This window comes from Prionailurus viverrinus, chromosome C2 (assembly GCF_022837055.1).
Source record: "Prionailurus viverrinus isolate Anna chromosome C2, UM_Priviv_1.0, whole genome shotgun sequence".
Classification (NCBI taxonomy): Eukaryota; Metazoa; Chordata; class Mammalia; order Carnivora; family Felidae; genus Prionailurus; species Prionailurus viverrinus.
Window position 1 is genome coordinate 106,708,744 of NC_062569.1, and position 18,377 is coordinate 106,727,120.

The 18,377-nt window shown below is 35.7% G+C and overlaps 1 protein-coding gene across 7 annotated transcripts in view; it reads left to right on the forward strand.

Moving 5' to 3' along the window:
• Nucleotides 1-18,377, forward strand: part of CBLB (Cbl proto-oncogene B) — a 231,140-nt gene that overhangs the window by 14,049 nt on the left and 198,714 nt on the right. For all 7 annotated transcript variants that reach the window (XM_047874977.1, XM_047874981.1, XM_047874978.1 and 4 more), the window contains one exon: nucleotides 10,969-11,219. In XM_047874977.1, the coding sequence (XP_047730933.1) occupies nucleotides 10,969-11,219 (251 nt within the window). The remainder of the gene's footprint in view (nucleotides 1-10,968; nucleotides 11,220-18,377) is intronic.

Here is an 18,377-nt window from a genome sequence, read left to right on the forward strand (position 1 = left end):
TTAGCCTCTCCAATCGAGAAACTCGACTCATAAGGGAAACTATTATTGACAGTCTGTACTTAGTGGAATGAGGGTTTGGGTGCTGGCAAAGGTGCATTGGTATGGCTTTCCCTATTTGTCTTCATTATTTGTCAAGAATAAAAATTATGTTCATTTATAAATGCATCCATGGGTTTTGTGGAGGGAAATCACATAAATCATTATAAAAGAGTTCAGGATGTTTATTACTACTTGATCACACACTAATAAAAAGGCATTGAGAGTTACTAACTGAAAATATATTTTATTTAATTGTGTAATGCAGAAGCATCATCCCCCCACATGTGTTTACCTTTATTTTCCTTGTCAGTGGTGAAGGAAGTGGTTCATAACCTCAACATTGTCCTGGTGATTACATCAGGATCTTTATTATTAGTCCAAAAGTTAATCCCTTGACACATTACCTAACCGTTTCATAAAATAACTGCAATAAGCATGAGTGTAGCTTGTGAATAACAGAAAAAGTAACTGTCAAGCCTAACTGGTAGTTACGTAAAAGGCAGGGTTAAATATTTAGTTCATATTTTTGTCTTTAGGAAGCTTCTTCAACAAGGGCGGATCTTGGAAGTATAAACATGAAACCAGATTAAAGTTCAGTATGTTTCAGCTACCTACAAAGTAAAATCACTTATTTTGCAGGGGATATGAAACGGTTTCAGACCGTAGGAGAAATACCCAATAAGTGTGTAGTCTTCCCATTCCCTGGCCTCTAGGATTTAAAACAGTCAACTGGGATTCCAGTTCCAACTAATTGTTATGGTTTCAGAGGGCAGACTTTCTATACAAGGTCACTGAGAGTAGGAGGGAGTCATTGCTCAGTGGTGTTTTTTGTGACATGTGAAGTGTTTTGTGATACAACATCAGTGGCACAGAGTTAGCAAGGTACATTTATTGAGAAAAAGAACAGTAACATATCCCAAAGCATCCCATTTAGATGTATTTTTTGGCCTTAGCTCTATGTGTCAGTTTAAGTCAGTAGCTAATCCCAGACTCTTCAGGTCCATGGATGCCTGGTTGATACAGTGACAGAACTATTACTCGTGAATACATATCTCGGTTCAAATATACCTGGAATGTGGAGTTTGTTCCAAAGCTATTACAGAGATGGGTTTCTTAAACACTTAGTCAGCATTTACTGAGGGCCTATACTGTGTTCAACAATAAGTGCTTATTGCTAGGGATGAAGCTACATAAGATATATCTTTGCCTTTGACCTGTCAAAAAACTCAGAGACCCACATCGGAGCCAGACATATACATGGTAATTTATTATTTACTTATTATATTTACTAGGTAATTGCCATGTAGTATGGACAAGGCTGTAATACAGACCTGTACGAAGTACACTGGGGGCAAAGTGAAGAGTATTCACCTTGTTTTTCTGGCTGCCGTTCAGACAATTGTCTGTCTGGATTCTGCTGGGCACTACCTTTAGGAACAGCATTATTGTACTCTTGTTGGAAGTGCTGAGGTGAGGGTAAGGAAATGATTGCTAATCAGTATGGTAGGAATGATAATTTATTCATGCGAGGTTCCTGAGCATGGTTTTCATAAGTGTCTTAGCCAGGTGATGGAAAAGGGAAGAAACAGTTTTCCATCTAATAGATACTAAATGTACTGGACTTACATGGATGTTCAGGAAATTAGAAACTAATTAATTGATGCCAAAGAGCAAAGCAAGTTGAATACCTGCCTACGTTTTGTCTTGCTGTCCTTGTCATTTATTTGAAATTACATTATTGAAAGAGTTTTAAAAGCATTTAAAAAGCGATGATGCCAAATAGCCTTTTCCGCCTTTTACCCTCAGTACATTCAGTACATTTGTCAAGCTTGGAATGCAATTCATTCTCTGTCTTTATAATTTTACTGCAACCATGATATATTTTAAAGTTTGTCAATCAAAGATGCTTGGAATACATGCTATTTAAAAAAACTAATAGTAGGTATTTTTTTCTAAGATGAATTCCCCATAAGTCTAAAAAATTATGTGTGGGATGAAACTTAGGTTTTGGATGCCTATTGTTTGTGTTTGTTGGGTTTGAGATACCACCATCCTTAGGCCCTTGGAATAGGGAATAGCATTTATTTGAATTATCCTTCACATATTTCCTTTTCCTCAGTGAAGTTGTTCCGTGTTAGCAGAATCATGGGCACTGCCTGACTTGGGTAGATGATAACACATTAAAAATCCAGACAATTTTGTTTTAATACTGAAATTTTGAATTTGTGCTTAGATAAATGAAATGATCCCAAAGTTTGCTACTTTTCTACTTCTAGGAAAAACTTTTATAAAGTAAGACATTAAAAAAAATCCTACCAAGTTACCTTGGTTTATCCTTGTGGTATAGGGCATTCATTTAACAGAAGCTTTAATCAGTAATTTTTTAAAAATGCTTATTTATTTATTTTGAGAGAGAAAGAGACAGAGAGAGAGAGACAGAGAGACAGAGAGACAGAGACAGACAGTGTGAGTGGGGCAGGAGCAGAGAGATAGGGAGAGAGAGGATCCCAAGTAGTCACCATGTTGTCATCATAGAACCCAGAGCCCAACTTGGGCTCCATCTCATGAACACCAAGATCATGACTTGAGCCTAAATCAAGAAGAGCTGGCAGCTTGCCTGCCTGAGCCACCTAGGTGTCCTAGTTAGTAATCTTTTTTAACTCTTATAAAATCTTAACCATTCATTTGAATCAACTTTTCCTTTCTTTGAAGTTGCTTTATATCCTATTGATTTCATCATTCATTTATCAAATTCCATTTATGGAAAGATAGAGATTTGTAAATACCCCTTCCATTCTATGTAGTATAGTGTATTCTACATACTACAGAGTGTAGTAAGTGTTGTAATGGGATATAAATAAAGTGCTGTGACTTAGGATGTGGTGGAGGAGAATGCGCTTGCTAAGGTGAAGAGTTGACATGGAATGAGGCATGGTAGAGGTATTAGCCCGCTTCTCTTTTGCGGATGTTTTGGATTCCAGTGAGGTGGAGGACACATCACGCTGAAGGAATGTGGGGAAAGGGAGATTGTTAAGAAGGTAAGTTTGAGAAAGATGAAGAGGCTTTCTGCTCTTTCAAGGAGTTTGGACTTGATTTAAAATCTTTGACCAGAGTGTGAAAAACAGTCAAGGCTATGCTGTGATAGATTACTCTCTTGACTCTGAAAAGGATGGATTAAGAGAAAAGAAACTTAAAAGTAGGAGTAATGATCCAGGGAAATTAAAACAGACTGGGCAAGAAATAATGAAGGGCTGAGCTAGAGAATTGAGAGTCTGTATAGCGAGTATGGGTTCAAACATGGGAGGCACTTTGGAGATAAAAGTTACAGATCTGGTGACCCTTTAGAGATAGAGGATGAAAGAGAAGGTGAAGTGAAAGTGACTTGAGGTGTTTAGCTTGAAGGCAGTGATGCCCTTAAAGAGATCAGGAACATAGTAAGAAAAAGAGGAAGCCTGGGAGTTGGTGCCTGTGTTTGTTTTTGGCCATGTTGAGTTTGATATGCCAGAGTGAAATCCATTTTGAAGTCAAAAAGTTGAATGTGCAGTTAAAGAGAGAAGTTGAAACTAGAGACATATGTTTAGTAGATGTGCCCACAGAGTTTGCATTTCAAGTTGTAGAACAGCAAGAGATTTGCAATGCAGAGCAGAAGATGAGAGTCCGAGAAAAAGTCAGAGATTGGCATTTTGGCTCTGTGGGGTTGTACTTATAATTAGATGGCAGTGAAGGAGAGAGAATCTTACAAAAAACACTGATGAGAGAGGTTGGAAAAGAATTAGGGCATATTGATTTCTTGGGTAGAGACAGCTTCAATTAAGGAGATAGTTTCACATTCTGAGAAAACCAAGTTCAAGTCCAAGTGGAGAAAACCAAGCAGGATGAAAATTGAAGAAGTTGCTAAATTTCATGAGTAGAGGCCATTGTTGACCTTTCAAGAGTGGTTTCATTTACGTGAGGGCACTAGATTAAAAAGAGTGTGTGGGTCATTTAACAGTCGTTCTAGAAGTGTGACAACTGGTGAAAAGAAGAAAGTTCTCATAGATAACTTGCCAGTTTGAGTAGAACATTGTGTGTGTGTGGGTGCTATAGGAGAGCTTCACAGATTGAAGGGAAGGGATACAGGTAGAGAGTGATTTAAAATGCAAAGAAAGAAGAAATAATAAAGTGGCATCCTAGAATATTACAGTGTGGAAATATTACAGTGAGGAAAAGGGTAAGAACAAGTTGAAGAGTGAACCGGGGTAGATAACTAACTTCTACTTAGATAAGAGAGAAGTTAGGAAATACACAGTGTTGAGAGATTTTGTAAATTTTACATTGGGTTGTCATGAAGTGATTTAAGGAATAACATTTGTAGTGTTGAATCCATGTTTTAAAACTGTTTATTATAGAATGAACAATGTATATTTTAATCAGTCTTCAGCAACGAAATGTGTATATAAGTAAAACATTGGAAATAAGTTTTTATCTTATAGATTAAGATCATTTTAGAAACATGCTGTGACTTAAATCATGCCACAATACTATTTTTATCCACTCTGCTTGGGCATATAGTTAAGGTTTTTGTTTTGTTTTTAAATATATAATTGTAAGTTGCTGATACTTTCCTGGTAATGAAGGAAGCATTTTGAAAATAAGTGACCAAATTTTTAGCTCTTTAACATATTAATATTTAAATAATTGTTAAATATACTCATGTCATCTTCCCCTTTTTTTAAATATGAAATTTATTGTCAAATTGGTTTCCATACAACACCCAGTGCTCATCCCAACAGGTGCCCTCCTCAGTGCCCATCACCCACCCCTCCCACCCCCCATCAACCCTCAGTTTATTCTCAGTTATTAAGAGTCTCTTATGGTTTGGCTCCCTCCCTCTTTAACTTTTTTTTTTTTCCCCCTTCCCTTCCCCCATGGTCTTAACACTGTTAAGTTTCTCAGGATCTGCATAAGAAACCACAATTTCTTTATCCATTCATCAGTTGATGGACATTTAGGTTCTTTCATAATTTGGCTATTGCTGAAAGTGCTGCTATAAACATTGGGGTACAAGTGCCCCTCTGCATCAGCACTCCTGTATCCCTTGGGTAAATTCCTAGCAGTGCTATTGCTGGGTCATAAGGTAGATATATTTTTAATTTTTTGAGGAACCTCCACACTGTTTTCCAGAGTGGCTGCACCAGTTAGCATTCCCACCAACAGTGCAAGAGGGTTCCCGTTTCTCCACATCCTCTCTAGCATCTATAGTCTCCTTATTTGTTCATTTTAGCCACTGACTGACTCATGCTATCTTCCAATAGCAATAACAAAAAAAGTTATTAAATGTTCTACCTGTTCAGATTCCACATCAGCTGAGTACTTACTGCTGATGTATTATTAGCCTTGTTTGCTGCTTTCTTGAACAAAACACTCCAGACTTTTACAGGGTTTCAGGTAGTATGAAGAACTTCAGGATCTCAAAGAAACTCTTAATGATCTTCAACAGAGCAGTCAGTGCCCTTGGTCTAATTATCTATGTTGGCAAAATCTGCAGAGTTGACCATGTTGTGGTATAATATAAAATATGGAAGGGGAAGTTCTAAAAAGTAGTGAGCGTCAACTATGTGCCAGGTACTGTGCAGAGCACTTTACATTTCTTTTTCTAAGAATTATAACATCCAAAGAGTTTTCTAAAGGAAGAAACTGGCCCAAAGTTGTAAAGCTAATAAATGGCAGCACCAGATCTTAGGTTTGATTGATTCTAGCATCTGTGTTCATAGTACGAAGATTCAAGCAGACCATGGAATAATATGATTCTTCCCCTTTCCGTGAGAAGTGAATCAAAAAGATCTTCACCCCCTAATTTTTGATATGATCAAATTCTTTTCAAAACTTTGTACTCATTTAGACAGGTTTAGTCATTCTAGGTATGGTTTTCCTATGTATAATATTACCTTCTTCTGAGAAGTTCTTTGTTCTTTCCTTTCTACACTTTCTTTCCTCCATCAAGTATTTGTTGTACATTTACTCTCTGCAAGATTCTACATTAGGTGATGGAGACAGACCAGTGAGAGAGATATGTTCTCCACCCTTAAGGAAGATCTGTTCTTATTTGGAGGAAAGTGAACAAATGAATACACAATTGATAGTTTAATTACAACTAGTCAATTAGTTAATGTGTTTATGTAAATCTTTTAAAGAAACTTCATTGAAAACCATAAATGATTGGGTAGTTGCCCCTAAATCCTACCACAATTAATATACTAGGCTCCTGACCAGTTTGATATGCTAATTACTTGTTTTGCCCAATTCATATTCTATGTAGAAAGGGTTTTTGTATTATTTTTACACTTTTTACATTTTATACTGGATACATTTATATAGTTTCATACACTTAGGATGATTTGCTAAATTAAAATGGGAAGAACTCAACTCATAGATGCTTTTTATCATAATGATATACTTTTGTGTAATTGCAGTAAGGAATCTCTTAAAACATTTCCGTGAGGAGCACAGACAAGGGATTCTTTCAGGCTTTCCATACTGTTGTTAAAAATGGGATATTTCACTTCAGGGGTACATGATTTAATATAACTGAATGCCCTGTGAAGTGAGGTGTGCTCTATAATGAAAGTCTGTTACAGTATAGGCACAATTCCTTACTGGTGAAGTTTGCCATTTGTTTCAGGAGAATTTCTTTCATGCATTTCGGGGGCGGGGTCCTGAACCTAAGAAATATGTTAGCTGACCTAATACCTTTTTGTTACCTTTTGATTAGAAGTTTTAATTAAGGCTCAGTGGAGAAACTCTTTAAATGCAAGAGTTTTCCAAGAATAATTGATGGCTTTGAAAATTCTTATAGCACTAGTAAATCCTGTGTTTATATTTGTGCCTTTGCTTTGATACTGTTGAAGATATATTTAATGTATGTGAATACATATTGTATGTGTACAGCATATGTAAAGATTAGACATATATTTTTATGTATGTGAAATGGTATGGACATATACAGAGAGGCCCCCTTAAAAATCTTTAAATACATTTAAACAAATACAGTAGGTAGTTGCATACTGTTATGGAGAGAGTGCCTGACTCTCTCAAGTCTAGACATTAGTGGGTTGAGAGCAGTAAACTCAGCTATGTTCCATTTCTGTGTTGTAGTATTTTTCTGTAAAAAGGAGGGAATTGGTCATAGTGATTTCCAAGGTCCTCTTTAGCTCTAAAACTCTTTGAGTCAATGACTCTCATGGAGTTTGTGGCCTAATTCAGTGGTAAATGTTTTGCCTTTTAGTTTAAAAGCAAAGAGTAACATTGCTAATGAACCAGTCCTTTTATGCACTGGTGTTAAGAAGTTCGTCATTGTATAATAAGATTGTAGGTTTGTTCTTTGTAAAGCTTTTTTGTGTTGGGACCACCTTTCATCTTAGGGAGCAACTTAGATATTTCTAGAAGACAGCTAAGTCATTTGAATCTGAACTTGAACCTTGTGGTGAGCTTGATTTTTCTCCTTAACATACTGTTTTTAGAAAAGCAATTTTTCTTTCTCTGGCTTTCACAGTTACTTGCACATAGCAGGCACTCAATAAATATTTATCGAGTTGAATTTGACCTGCCTAGAAGTCATAGTCCTGGTGTAGGGTTATTCATTTTTGGCAGAAGCTGTCATAAATCACAGAGTTTAATACTAATCCAACTGATCAACTGTGTACTCAGCAGCATATCAGCATTGTATGTTACACTTTCCCAAATGCAAATTTAGAAAACTGTGTGGCCTACAGGGGCCTTGATGAACTGAATCTCACCTATTTTAAATCTACTTGTGCCACTCAACCCTAGGCTTCCTGTGCCCTTACCTTTTAGAATGACTGCATCGACTCCTTTCTTTCTGATCTATTCTCTAGTGCCGCCTAAGCCTTCGCATACCCTTTTGCCTGGAATATTCCTTTTGCAAATTTAGGAATGCCTTTCTTGATATCTTCATGTCAAAATATGAGTGAGCTGCTGATTTTCTCCTCCAGCACATTGTACTCTCCTCCATCATAGCACTTAATGTCTCCTGGAATTCTTTTTAAGCCATCAGTCTTTTTCACTAGAAAACTCCTTGAGGACAGGTCTGTGATTTATTTCATTCTGCATTCCCTAGGGCCTGTAACAATGCCTGAAACAGAAAGGTTTGTGGAATTAACAAATGGGTCCTGAAATTCATGCAAATTTGCAAATGGCATAAAAATAAAAATGTAAATGAGGTTAGCCAGAGATCATTAATTATATGCCTAATTCTAATTAAATTGTGATATAGTTAGAAAGAAGATCAGCCTGAGATTCAGAAGATGCAGGCTCTTGTGTTGGATTAATGATTTTTTAATAGTCCCTTAATCTTTGTAGTTCTTAGTTTCTTTATCTGAAAATGAATGGATTGGACAGGATCTTTCCTAAGATCCCTCAGAGCAAGAATTACATTGCTCCTAAGTTAATTATAGAGAACTAGGTCTCTTCTGCCAGACTCCTTGAGGCAGGAAGTATGTTGTAGTCATCTATAATTTCCTGGCACTAAGCTCAGTACCTGGTATATAGTAGTTATGCAAACAATTGTACCGAATAAAATAATAAATTCCCAGATAGAATTACAATTTAAATAAAGCAAATGAGAAGAAGGTCAAGTAAAGAATAGCAAATTAAAAATCTGTAACACTTAAAAAAAATCTGTTAAAGAATATTTATTTGGAATATCTGAAGAAAATACCTGAGAGAAATTTTTTTTATCAGTTAAAAAGTTCACCGGTAGAGGAAATTAATTTGAAACTGCATAGTCCCCTAACTACAAGTTAATAATTTATCAATCTGTGAGGTGCTGTAGCAAGTTTTATGTTGCTGAAATTAAACTGTGTCTGCTGTATGATGTTGCTGGCAATATTTTTGAAATTCGTGCATACTTGTGATACTATTTTATTTTTTAAGAATTGAAAAACTATATGCTGTTTCAACCAGAATTTGTTCAATCATTGACCTGTTTAGTATTTCATCAGTCGTTGGGACAGAATGAGCTTCTCTGATTATATCAAAGTGTCACAAAGTAAAAGGAGGGTAAAAAGCTTTATCAGCCCCTTTAACTATACTTTTCTAATGATTTGGCATTATTTAATATGCCAAATGGCCTTGGGTACCATTGGACATGTTTAAATTACCAAACTGGAATTGGATCTTCTTGCTCCTATGCTGTGTACTGCTTGATGGGCACTTGAAGTATTCCTGAATCCATATTTTTTTTTGTTGTTGTTGTTGTTGTTGCATTGGCTGACAATATTTTAACTAGTCCTGGAAATAACTGTGCATCTCACATACCTTCTACTAAAGCCACACTAAATGTATTTTCCAACTCAAATTCCCATCAGCCAGATTTGAAAAATACCTACAGCCACTTCAGTGCCACCCAACAGGTTAAGTGTGATGAAAGGGAAGTCATACTGGAAAAAGAAATCATAACCAATTGTGTGGTTTTTAATTTATTTGTTTGTTTGTTTGTTTGTTTGTTTATTTATTTATTTATTTATTTATTTATATTTAGAGAGATTGAGAGCGTGAGGTGGGGGAGGGGGGCGGGGGGAGAAGCAGAGAAAGGGGGAAAAGAGAATCCCAAGCAGGTTCCAGTCAACCTGAGCCAAAATCAAGCTGTCAGAGGCATAACTGATTGGGCCACCCGGGTGCCCCTTAACCTTGTGTTTAAAATCTCTTGCTCTTGGGGCACCTGGGTTGCTCAGTCTGTTGAGCGACTGACTTCAGCTCAGGTCATGATCTCATGGTTCGTGAGTTCAAGCCGTGCATCAGGCTCTGTGCTGAGGGGCTCAGAGCCTGGAGTCTGCTTTGAATTCTGTGTTTCCCTCTATCTCTGCCCCTCCCCTGCTCACACTTTTTCTCTCTCTCAGAAATAAAAAATAAAATAAAATATCTTGCTCTTGAAAGTGTTACAAAAATATGTGATGAAAGCCTTAGAAGAGGGCTAGCTATTTGAGGGACCATCAAGTTTATGCTTCACTGGCTTCTCAGTAAAGCTGCCTTTGCTTTGTACACTTTGCTTTTTGTGAGATTGTGCACCTTTTCATTATGTGTGCTCTTGGGCAGTATCCAATGAATTCATTTACAAATTATTTAATTGGGTGGTTCCTTATGCCCTGGTTTGAGGGATAGGAGGAATAAGATGAGTTAACTAACTTTTGACTAAATTGCATGAACATGTAGAATTGAATATAGTAGTTGAGCTGCTACTTTTTCATCCTAGCAGAAGGTTCTGCAGGCAGCTCCAAATGCCCCAGTGGTTGGGTGACACCTGATGTAATGACTGAATCTTTATGGAACGCATGTCTACAGGCACGGGATATAATATGGGGAGGTGGAAAAGACTCGCTCTGACCTGATACCCATTTACTACTTAATAACTCAGTTATTAAAATAGCACTTCTTTGTTTTATTCTCCTCAGGGTTCAGGAACAATATGCCAAAACATTAATTAAAATCTATGAAAGAGCTTTAGCTGGGAGTTCAGTGTAGTAAAATGATATCTAAATGTGAGGCGACGTTGGTTGCCAGCAGAAGACGCCCACTTCCTAATTTTTATTTAACCAAAGAGACTATAAGTGGTATACAATAATTAGCACATTGGAGTTCTGTGAAGCCATGAACAATGGGATACTGTAGAAGAGAGAAAGAAAACTTAAGAGGTGGAAAGTAAAGGTGTGACATAGTAAGCATGAATGGGAGGAAAAGAAAATTGGATTTAATTATATCAAGACAGATGCAAATATTTACCAATTCTTTGCAACTTGGAGATAGTAATTTTAAGATCAAAATTTATATTCTGGAAAATGAAGAAATAGTACAGTTTGATGAATTTCATAACTTTTCTATGAAACAAATTATTGTGATTCATATGAAAGTATTTTATTTTTGTCTCTTTTTTAGGTCAGACTGTGCCAAAATCCCAAACTTCAGTTGAAAAATAGCCCACCATACATACTTGATATTTTACCTGATACATATCAACATTTGCGACTTATATTGAGTAAATATGATGACAACCAAAAACTTGCCCAACTCAGTGAGAATGAGTATTTTAAAATCTACATTGACAGTTTAATGAAAAAGTCAAAACGGGCAATAAGACTCTTTAAAGAAGGCAAGGAGAGGATGTACGAAGAGCAGTCACAGGACAGGTAAGAATATTTCAGATTTATTTATTTTTTTTAGTGATAAGGCCATATTTATGTTACTTTTTGCATCGTAGTATAAATGTCAGCTTTTTTGTTTTTTGGAAGAAATACTGCATTTGTGTTTTGCTTTTTACAGTATTTAAACCTTGTAGTTTTACTTAAATTTCTTGATAATTACTAATTCATGAGATGCCATTCTTTTTTAAAATAGACCTTAGTTTTTAGGACCATTTTAGGTTTACAGAAAAATTACTCCCAAGTACATAGTTCCCATCTACCCCTCCCTGCCAACATGCTTTTCTCCCATTATTACTGTCTTGAATAGTGTGGTACATTGATGAACCAATAGTGATACAGTAGTATTTACTAAAGCTCATAGTTTATATTCGGATTCACTCTTTGTGTTGCACAGTTCTGTGGGTTTTGACAAATACATGTCATGTATCTGCCATTTCATTATCATGTAATGATGTACCTCAGTTTGTTTATCCATTCATCTATTGAAGGATATCAGGGTTGCTTCTAGCTTTTGGCAATTATGTATAAAGCTGCTGTAAGGATTCATATGCAGGTTTTTATGTGGACGTAAGCTTTCAGTTCATTTGAGTAACTACCTAGGAGCATGAGTGTTGGGTCTTATGGTAAGCCTATGTTTAGCTTTGTAAGAACCTCCCATGCTGTCTTCCAAAGTGGCTGTGCCATTTTGCATTCCCACCAGTGATGAATGAGAATTCCTGTTGCTCCCATCTACTGTATTTGGTACTGGAGGCACTGCCTTGACTGGATATGTATATGTGATAGACGTGGGTGGGAGATACAGCTTGAGTCTCAGTGTTTGACTGTTAAGTGAGAAACTGAACAGGGGTGGCGAAGACTGAAGGGACATCAACTGAATCCTCACTTTACAGCCAGGATTCCAGACTTAGAGGCTCCCCTTTGAAGTTTGTTTGGCTATTTCAATGTTAAATTTTATGGTCTATCTTAAATCAAATGACGAAAGTTAGTTTTCCATTTCTGGGATATTTTAAATATATCTAGAATATTCACTGATAGTATATTTAGATTTCCAAATTTGAAAACAAATATTAAAATATATATGACTTTAATGTGGTTAAGTTGAATTTTTGTTTAAGACACTTAACTTCTCTGTATTTTAGTTTCCTTCCGTATAGGGAAACCTCCAAGAAACCTCTAATGTTTCTTTCAGGTCAGAAAAACTAGCCTCATTCAGTCTGATAAAACATAGGGTTGTATAATAGCAAGTTCACTTATCTAGTTGTGTAGACTCTGAACTTGTCTGTAAATACTGGCCAAACAAATACCCGGAGTGAGTAAAACCATCAAAATCAAACACAGAAAAACCATCTGCCAAAATGTAAAATGGCATAAATGTTTACTTATTTATAATTTGCTCTCTAAATTGGTGATGAACCTAACATAATCATAAGTGTTAACCAATTGTAACTATAGGCTCATTATGTAATATACTTGGATCACAGTTTACACGTTTTGAGGATGGTGAATCTTTCAGTTGCCTTTTAGTTGTAAAGCTCTAAGACTCTCTCCTGGACTGCCAAGCAGAGTGTGAATCACCACACGGTATCATAAATAAAGTAGGGAAATATAGTAGTGATGGTTTCTTACAAAGAATGTCCAGTTATAGGGAACAACAAACCTTTCAAGAATGACCAGTTATAGGGAAGCCAGCTGTTTATGTTTAAAACTGTATTTTTACTTTGTAGTTCTACAAGTGATCTAATAAAATCAAGTTGTTTTATAATTGTCTTTATACTTCTTATTCACATTTAGTAGCCCTGAAATTCTTCATGAGTCAGCAAAGAAATCCATTTAATTTCACGTTTTTAGGATATCGGTCCAGTGAGAGGGCATGTAATTTCTCAGTTTAGGAATTTGAGTGGATACAGTGTTTTCATTGGATGTAGTCATGTAAGATGTGGTGAACTTGTACCCCACTTTTATAACTTCTTTAGAAACTTGAAACATTTCCTAACCCAGTAGATGTCTTTATAATTACCATTTCACTTATAAACTTTGATATTTTGGACTTTTTATGTGGGAGCAGATCATGGGAAAATCTCTGTAAAATGTTGGTTGCTTGTGTGTAGATTTCCACAGATGATGACAGGTTGTATATTGCTGATTGATCAGGTCGAGGAGACTCTAAATTCTGTGTTTTAAGTGTCCAAGTAAATTTTGTCACTCTGCTAAATTCAACCCTAAGAGAGAGCTTATTAGTTTCTATGCTGGTATAGCGTGTTCCTAAATGAATTTTTCTATCCTCTGTGTTCCATTTGCTGATGGTGTTCTTTGACCACTGTTTTTATGCAGAACTTACATTTGATACATGTTTAATCAAAATTCATAATAATGTACCACTCTTGGTACACCATAGTAAGAACATAGGTTTTGATCTATGTTTCTTTTGGTAGTTACATATTTTTACACATTCATTTTTAGGTTGCCTTAGTATTTTAAATGCAAGCTGAGGCTAAAGTGTGCCATTGTATATGGAGCTGTGAGACATTTTGCTCTATAGAAAACAAAAGAAATTTCTTAGAATGTTCTTATGGTCGTTAGGCAACAAAGTATTCTATTTGGTGGAATGACTCTTATCTAACATGGATGACACAGTGATTCCTGGGTATATTATAAATTCTCTGAACAGTTTTTGCTTCTGCAAATAATGTCAGTAGCGATATTGGTATTATTAAGCTAAAACTGAAGGAGGTAGTAATAGGAGACATAGTGATTTGGAGCCCACTGACTATACCAGCATTGCCACCAGCAAATTACGTACTTTGTTGAGAAAAAGAGTGCTGGATGAGTTCACGAATCCAAAAGTTTGTTTTCATGTTCCTGCTGTGTCAAAAAGAAACTTCTTTGTGGATTTGTTTTAAACGTAAGGGCAAATGGGAAAATTTCAGGTGTCTACTTTGATTAAGCTCGGTTTTAATTAATTGCTGAAATATGAGTGGCCTGAATTTTTAAAGCAGTTTCATATAATTGTGACAAAATATAGTAAATAGGAAAATAAGTATAGCAAATGGCATGCAGTGTATTTTTTGTCTCTAGGTGAGAAGCAGAAAGTTTATTTGCTAGTGAAATAGATACTGTGGGCGTAGGGCAAACCTCTCACTTGGAGAACGGGGTGGGATGACGATTTCTGGTTAGAGGCATGCTGCATGCCTTGCTTGACTTTCATGGCAAACCTCTTTTCTAGCATCACTTCTCCCAAGTTTGTTTCTTTGTTTTTTTTTTCTGACAAACCGTTGAACCTCACACTGAGCTAGTGCATCTCCAGCTGAATGTCTAAACCATTCTGAGCTGGTGTTTCTTTCTGGGAAGAGTAATTTAGTGTATCAGGCACCCATAAAGTTTTCGTGTGTATATATGGGGTGGGGGTTGGGAATCATGTAGAGAAGGGAGAATTTGTAGGTTCAAGTACAGAGAAGAGGTGAAACTTTATATCACATGGCTTACATTTTTAGTGGCAAAAGTCCGAATGAATGTGAGGCTAACAAATGTAGAATTGCCAGGAGGGGCTTTTCTTCAGTGATATGACTGGTAGTTTCATCAGTTGACCATTTTGATAGTAAAATTTACTCTTTCATGTAAAAAGTTGTGTGTTAATTACCTGCTCAGCAAGGCCTGGTGTTAGACACTGTTTTAGAACACCCAGAGGTGATGGCCTAAGGATACTCAGATTTTCCGTATTTCATAGCTGCTTCAGTGAACCAGAGTGCAACAAACCATTTTCCCCTCCCACACTCTGGTTTACAACCACTGAAACAAAACCAAAAGTCAACTGAGGTGGAAAAAATAGTTGTGTTTGATAACCCATCAGTGAAGAAAATGAAGGCTTTTAAAAAATTCACACCAGAGGATAATACATAGATGTTGTCTTATTATTAATGTCATTTCAGAGCCCCTGGGCTGTTCCTCATGCACATATATTGTCGAAAATCACAGTGTGCATAGCTTGTATAATAATATTCGTTCCAAACCAGATTTTTTTAAAAAGTATTTCAACATAGAAAAATTCGTCCTGGAAGATGCTAGCCTTTATTTAAAATCCTTCAGGAGTATCAGGCAAAAATCTTCCTCTCCACTGACCATTTGATTGAACAAGGAAAAATGCTATATTAAACTGGCTGTATTAATATAATAAAGTGCCTTTTCCTCTAAAGGACTACCAATCACTATGCTTGCTGTTTATACCTGTGTTGTAATTTATGAGATAGTATACCAAGAACATTTTGGAACTGATATATTAAAGATTCATGGTTAAGTTAAAAATCGAATCAAAAAATATCAGCAACAACAATAACAGGAACAACAAAACACAAAGCTGCAAATAAACCTACTTGGCTTTCTTCATACCACCGTATGCCAGCATTGCTTTGGCCAGATAATAGTGTGTCAGTTTAAGTGTTTAAATTTGTATAAATGTAAATGCTGTTGATTGCTTGGTCATGGAAGTAGGCTTGAAGTTCCCCTGGGTTTTCAGATTGACCTGTATGCACAATTGGGGCTCTAGGTAATAGTTTTAATTATTACTAGAACTCACAGGTTTATGGCCTTGTTTAAAATGCCACAGTAAGTTCTACGTTTTCTCATAGGCAGCACTATAAGTTGCGAGAAGGAAATGAGGAAAGAGTGCTTTCAAATGGTCTGTTGTCGTTTATGCTCCAAGTGTTCTTTGTAGCGTTGGTTGGTTTTCTGACCTGTGATCTGTGTTTCTGATCTGTGTTGTTTTTAGTCTTTATTTTCTGGATTGTCACAATATTTTTTGGTTCAGACATTTCAACATCATAAAACAAAGATGTGGTTTGTTTCAAACTAAAGGCTACTACTGTTGCTGTACTAGTCTATTAAATAATTTTTCAGGGCGCCTGGGTGGCTCAGTCGGTTAGGTGTCCGACTTCAGCTCAGGTCATGATCTCTCTGTCCCTAAGTTTGAGCCCCACATCGGGCTTTGTGCTGACAGCTCAGAACCTGAAGCCCACTTCTCGAGTCTGTGTCTCCCTTTCTCTCTGCCTCTCCCCCACTCGTACTCTGTCTCTCTCTCTGTCTCAAAATAAATAAATAAATAAATAAATAAATAAATAAATAAACATAAAAAAATGTAAAGTTTAAAAAAATAAATAAATAATTTTCCAAATCCAGTAGTAGTTTCTAGTAAAAATACTGTCTTTGTTTTTATAATAACCATTTGCAGGAGAATTAATCTTAGGGAAGTTATATCTTTCTTATATAAATAACTTGTACAGTGTTGAATGTATTTCCTATATTTTAAGAAATATCTCTTGTTTAATGATGCATGAGAGGGAATGGATTATTAGTCTTTTAAGAAATAATCTGACAAAAAAATGATCTAGTCTCTTTCTTTTCTTTGTTTATTAATGGTGAAAATTGCAGAGCTTTTACATTTCATGAGGACAAGGGACAGGTTGCAAACAGAAAAATATGATTTCTAAATAAATCAAAATAGATTCCTAATCTTTTTTGAACACAAGTTCTTTAATATAAACGTGTTGAGTTGCCATTCAATTTTTTGCAGTTTGTCTGCATTCTAGATATCTTTTTCCTTCTCGGTGGAAGACTAGAGGAACCAAAAGATTAATTTTTGATATTTTAAAATGATAATATACAAGTAGGATGCAGAGGACAAATAGTGGTCGACTCCTTTGGGTAGCAGTGTCTGCCAGGTAGGAAATGGAATTTTCTTTAGAAAACTTGAACATCTTCCTCAGGCTGCCTTATCATAAATGAATAGAAAGTTTATTTAGTCTTGATAAGAATGCTTTCATTCATATTTTAAGCATCTGAGAGTTGTGAATATACTTTTCTAAAGTTTGGAAATGAAGGGGCTTATTAACACACTTTGAAAGGAGAGACCACAAGAAAGTTACTTAGACAAATGTTTTCGAAGTTAAACAAAGGGAGTCTGTTAGAGTGGGCAGGTGAGAGCTTGAAGAATCTTTGACTGTTGAGGACTTTATGACTAACTTCATCTATGATGCTTTTGCTAAGTAGACACAAATTGATTTTCTTACTGATTTTCATGTAAGTGAAAAGTGAAAGGGGTTTTGCCAGCAATTTCCCCTTTGGGGTACATTTTAAAAATACAGAAGAAGTTATTAAGATGTAATTTAAAATTAAATTCACTATTTTTTAAATTTTTAAATAAGATGTTTATATTTAATCCATTTTATTTTATTTACTTTTCCCCCAGCCCTCTGTTAATATCATGCAGCCTCTAACTCCTGATTTATTAGCTTTTAAAAATTTTACTGCAATTTATTTAAATACCTTCGAAGTCAAATTATTATTATACACATATAATATTTTGTTTTTAAAATTGGAGACTTTTCCTCCCTACAGCTTAGAGTTTATTAAATGTTTACAAATTCTTGAGAGCAATAAGCATTGTATTATAAGACAGTAAGCCAACTTACGAGACTCAAAGTGAACTTGACTTTATGGTTGAATACCTTTTATGTTTTTCAGTCTTAAGTCAGCTTATTAAAATTGATGTTTCCCTTTCAGTGAATATCTGGTGACATTCAAATTTGGTAATTAAAATCCAGAAGCACTCAAGAAAGAATGCCTGTTTTTAGTTTCATAATAACAATGCTCCCAACAAAGAAGGTTGATGAATGATGTCTTTCAAGTGGCAGATTTGTTATTTAGTTAAAGACAGCTCCTTTGGCAGTTTCTTAAAAAAACTAAATTGAAGTCTGTTTATAAAACTGACAAGCTGCAGTAATAATCCTATAGCCTGAAGAATGCTTGGAAATCTAGCCCAAGAAGCACCCCCTTTTTTCCCTCCGTGATTTAACAAAGTAGAGTTTCCAGGAATCCAAACATTTTAACATCCAGCACTAATTGGGTAAGTCATAAAATAGTACTCATGTCTGACTGTTTGAAATAAAGTGCTTCAGAAATATTTGGTTTTCTAAATCCATTTTTAATATTAATCTTTGTCTCTTTAAGCTCGTTTTGGAACATGAGTTTTTGTTTGAGTTTGCATTTATAAATCAATTGTTTATAGATGGGCTGATTATAGCAGGATATACAGATGAGGTTATTACAAAAAGTACTCATTTATAGATTCAAATAATAGAGATTGAGGCTGCT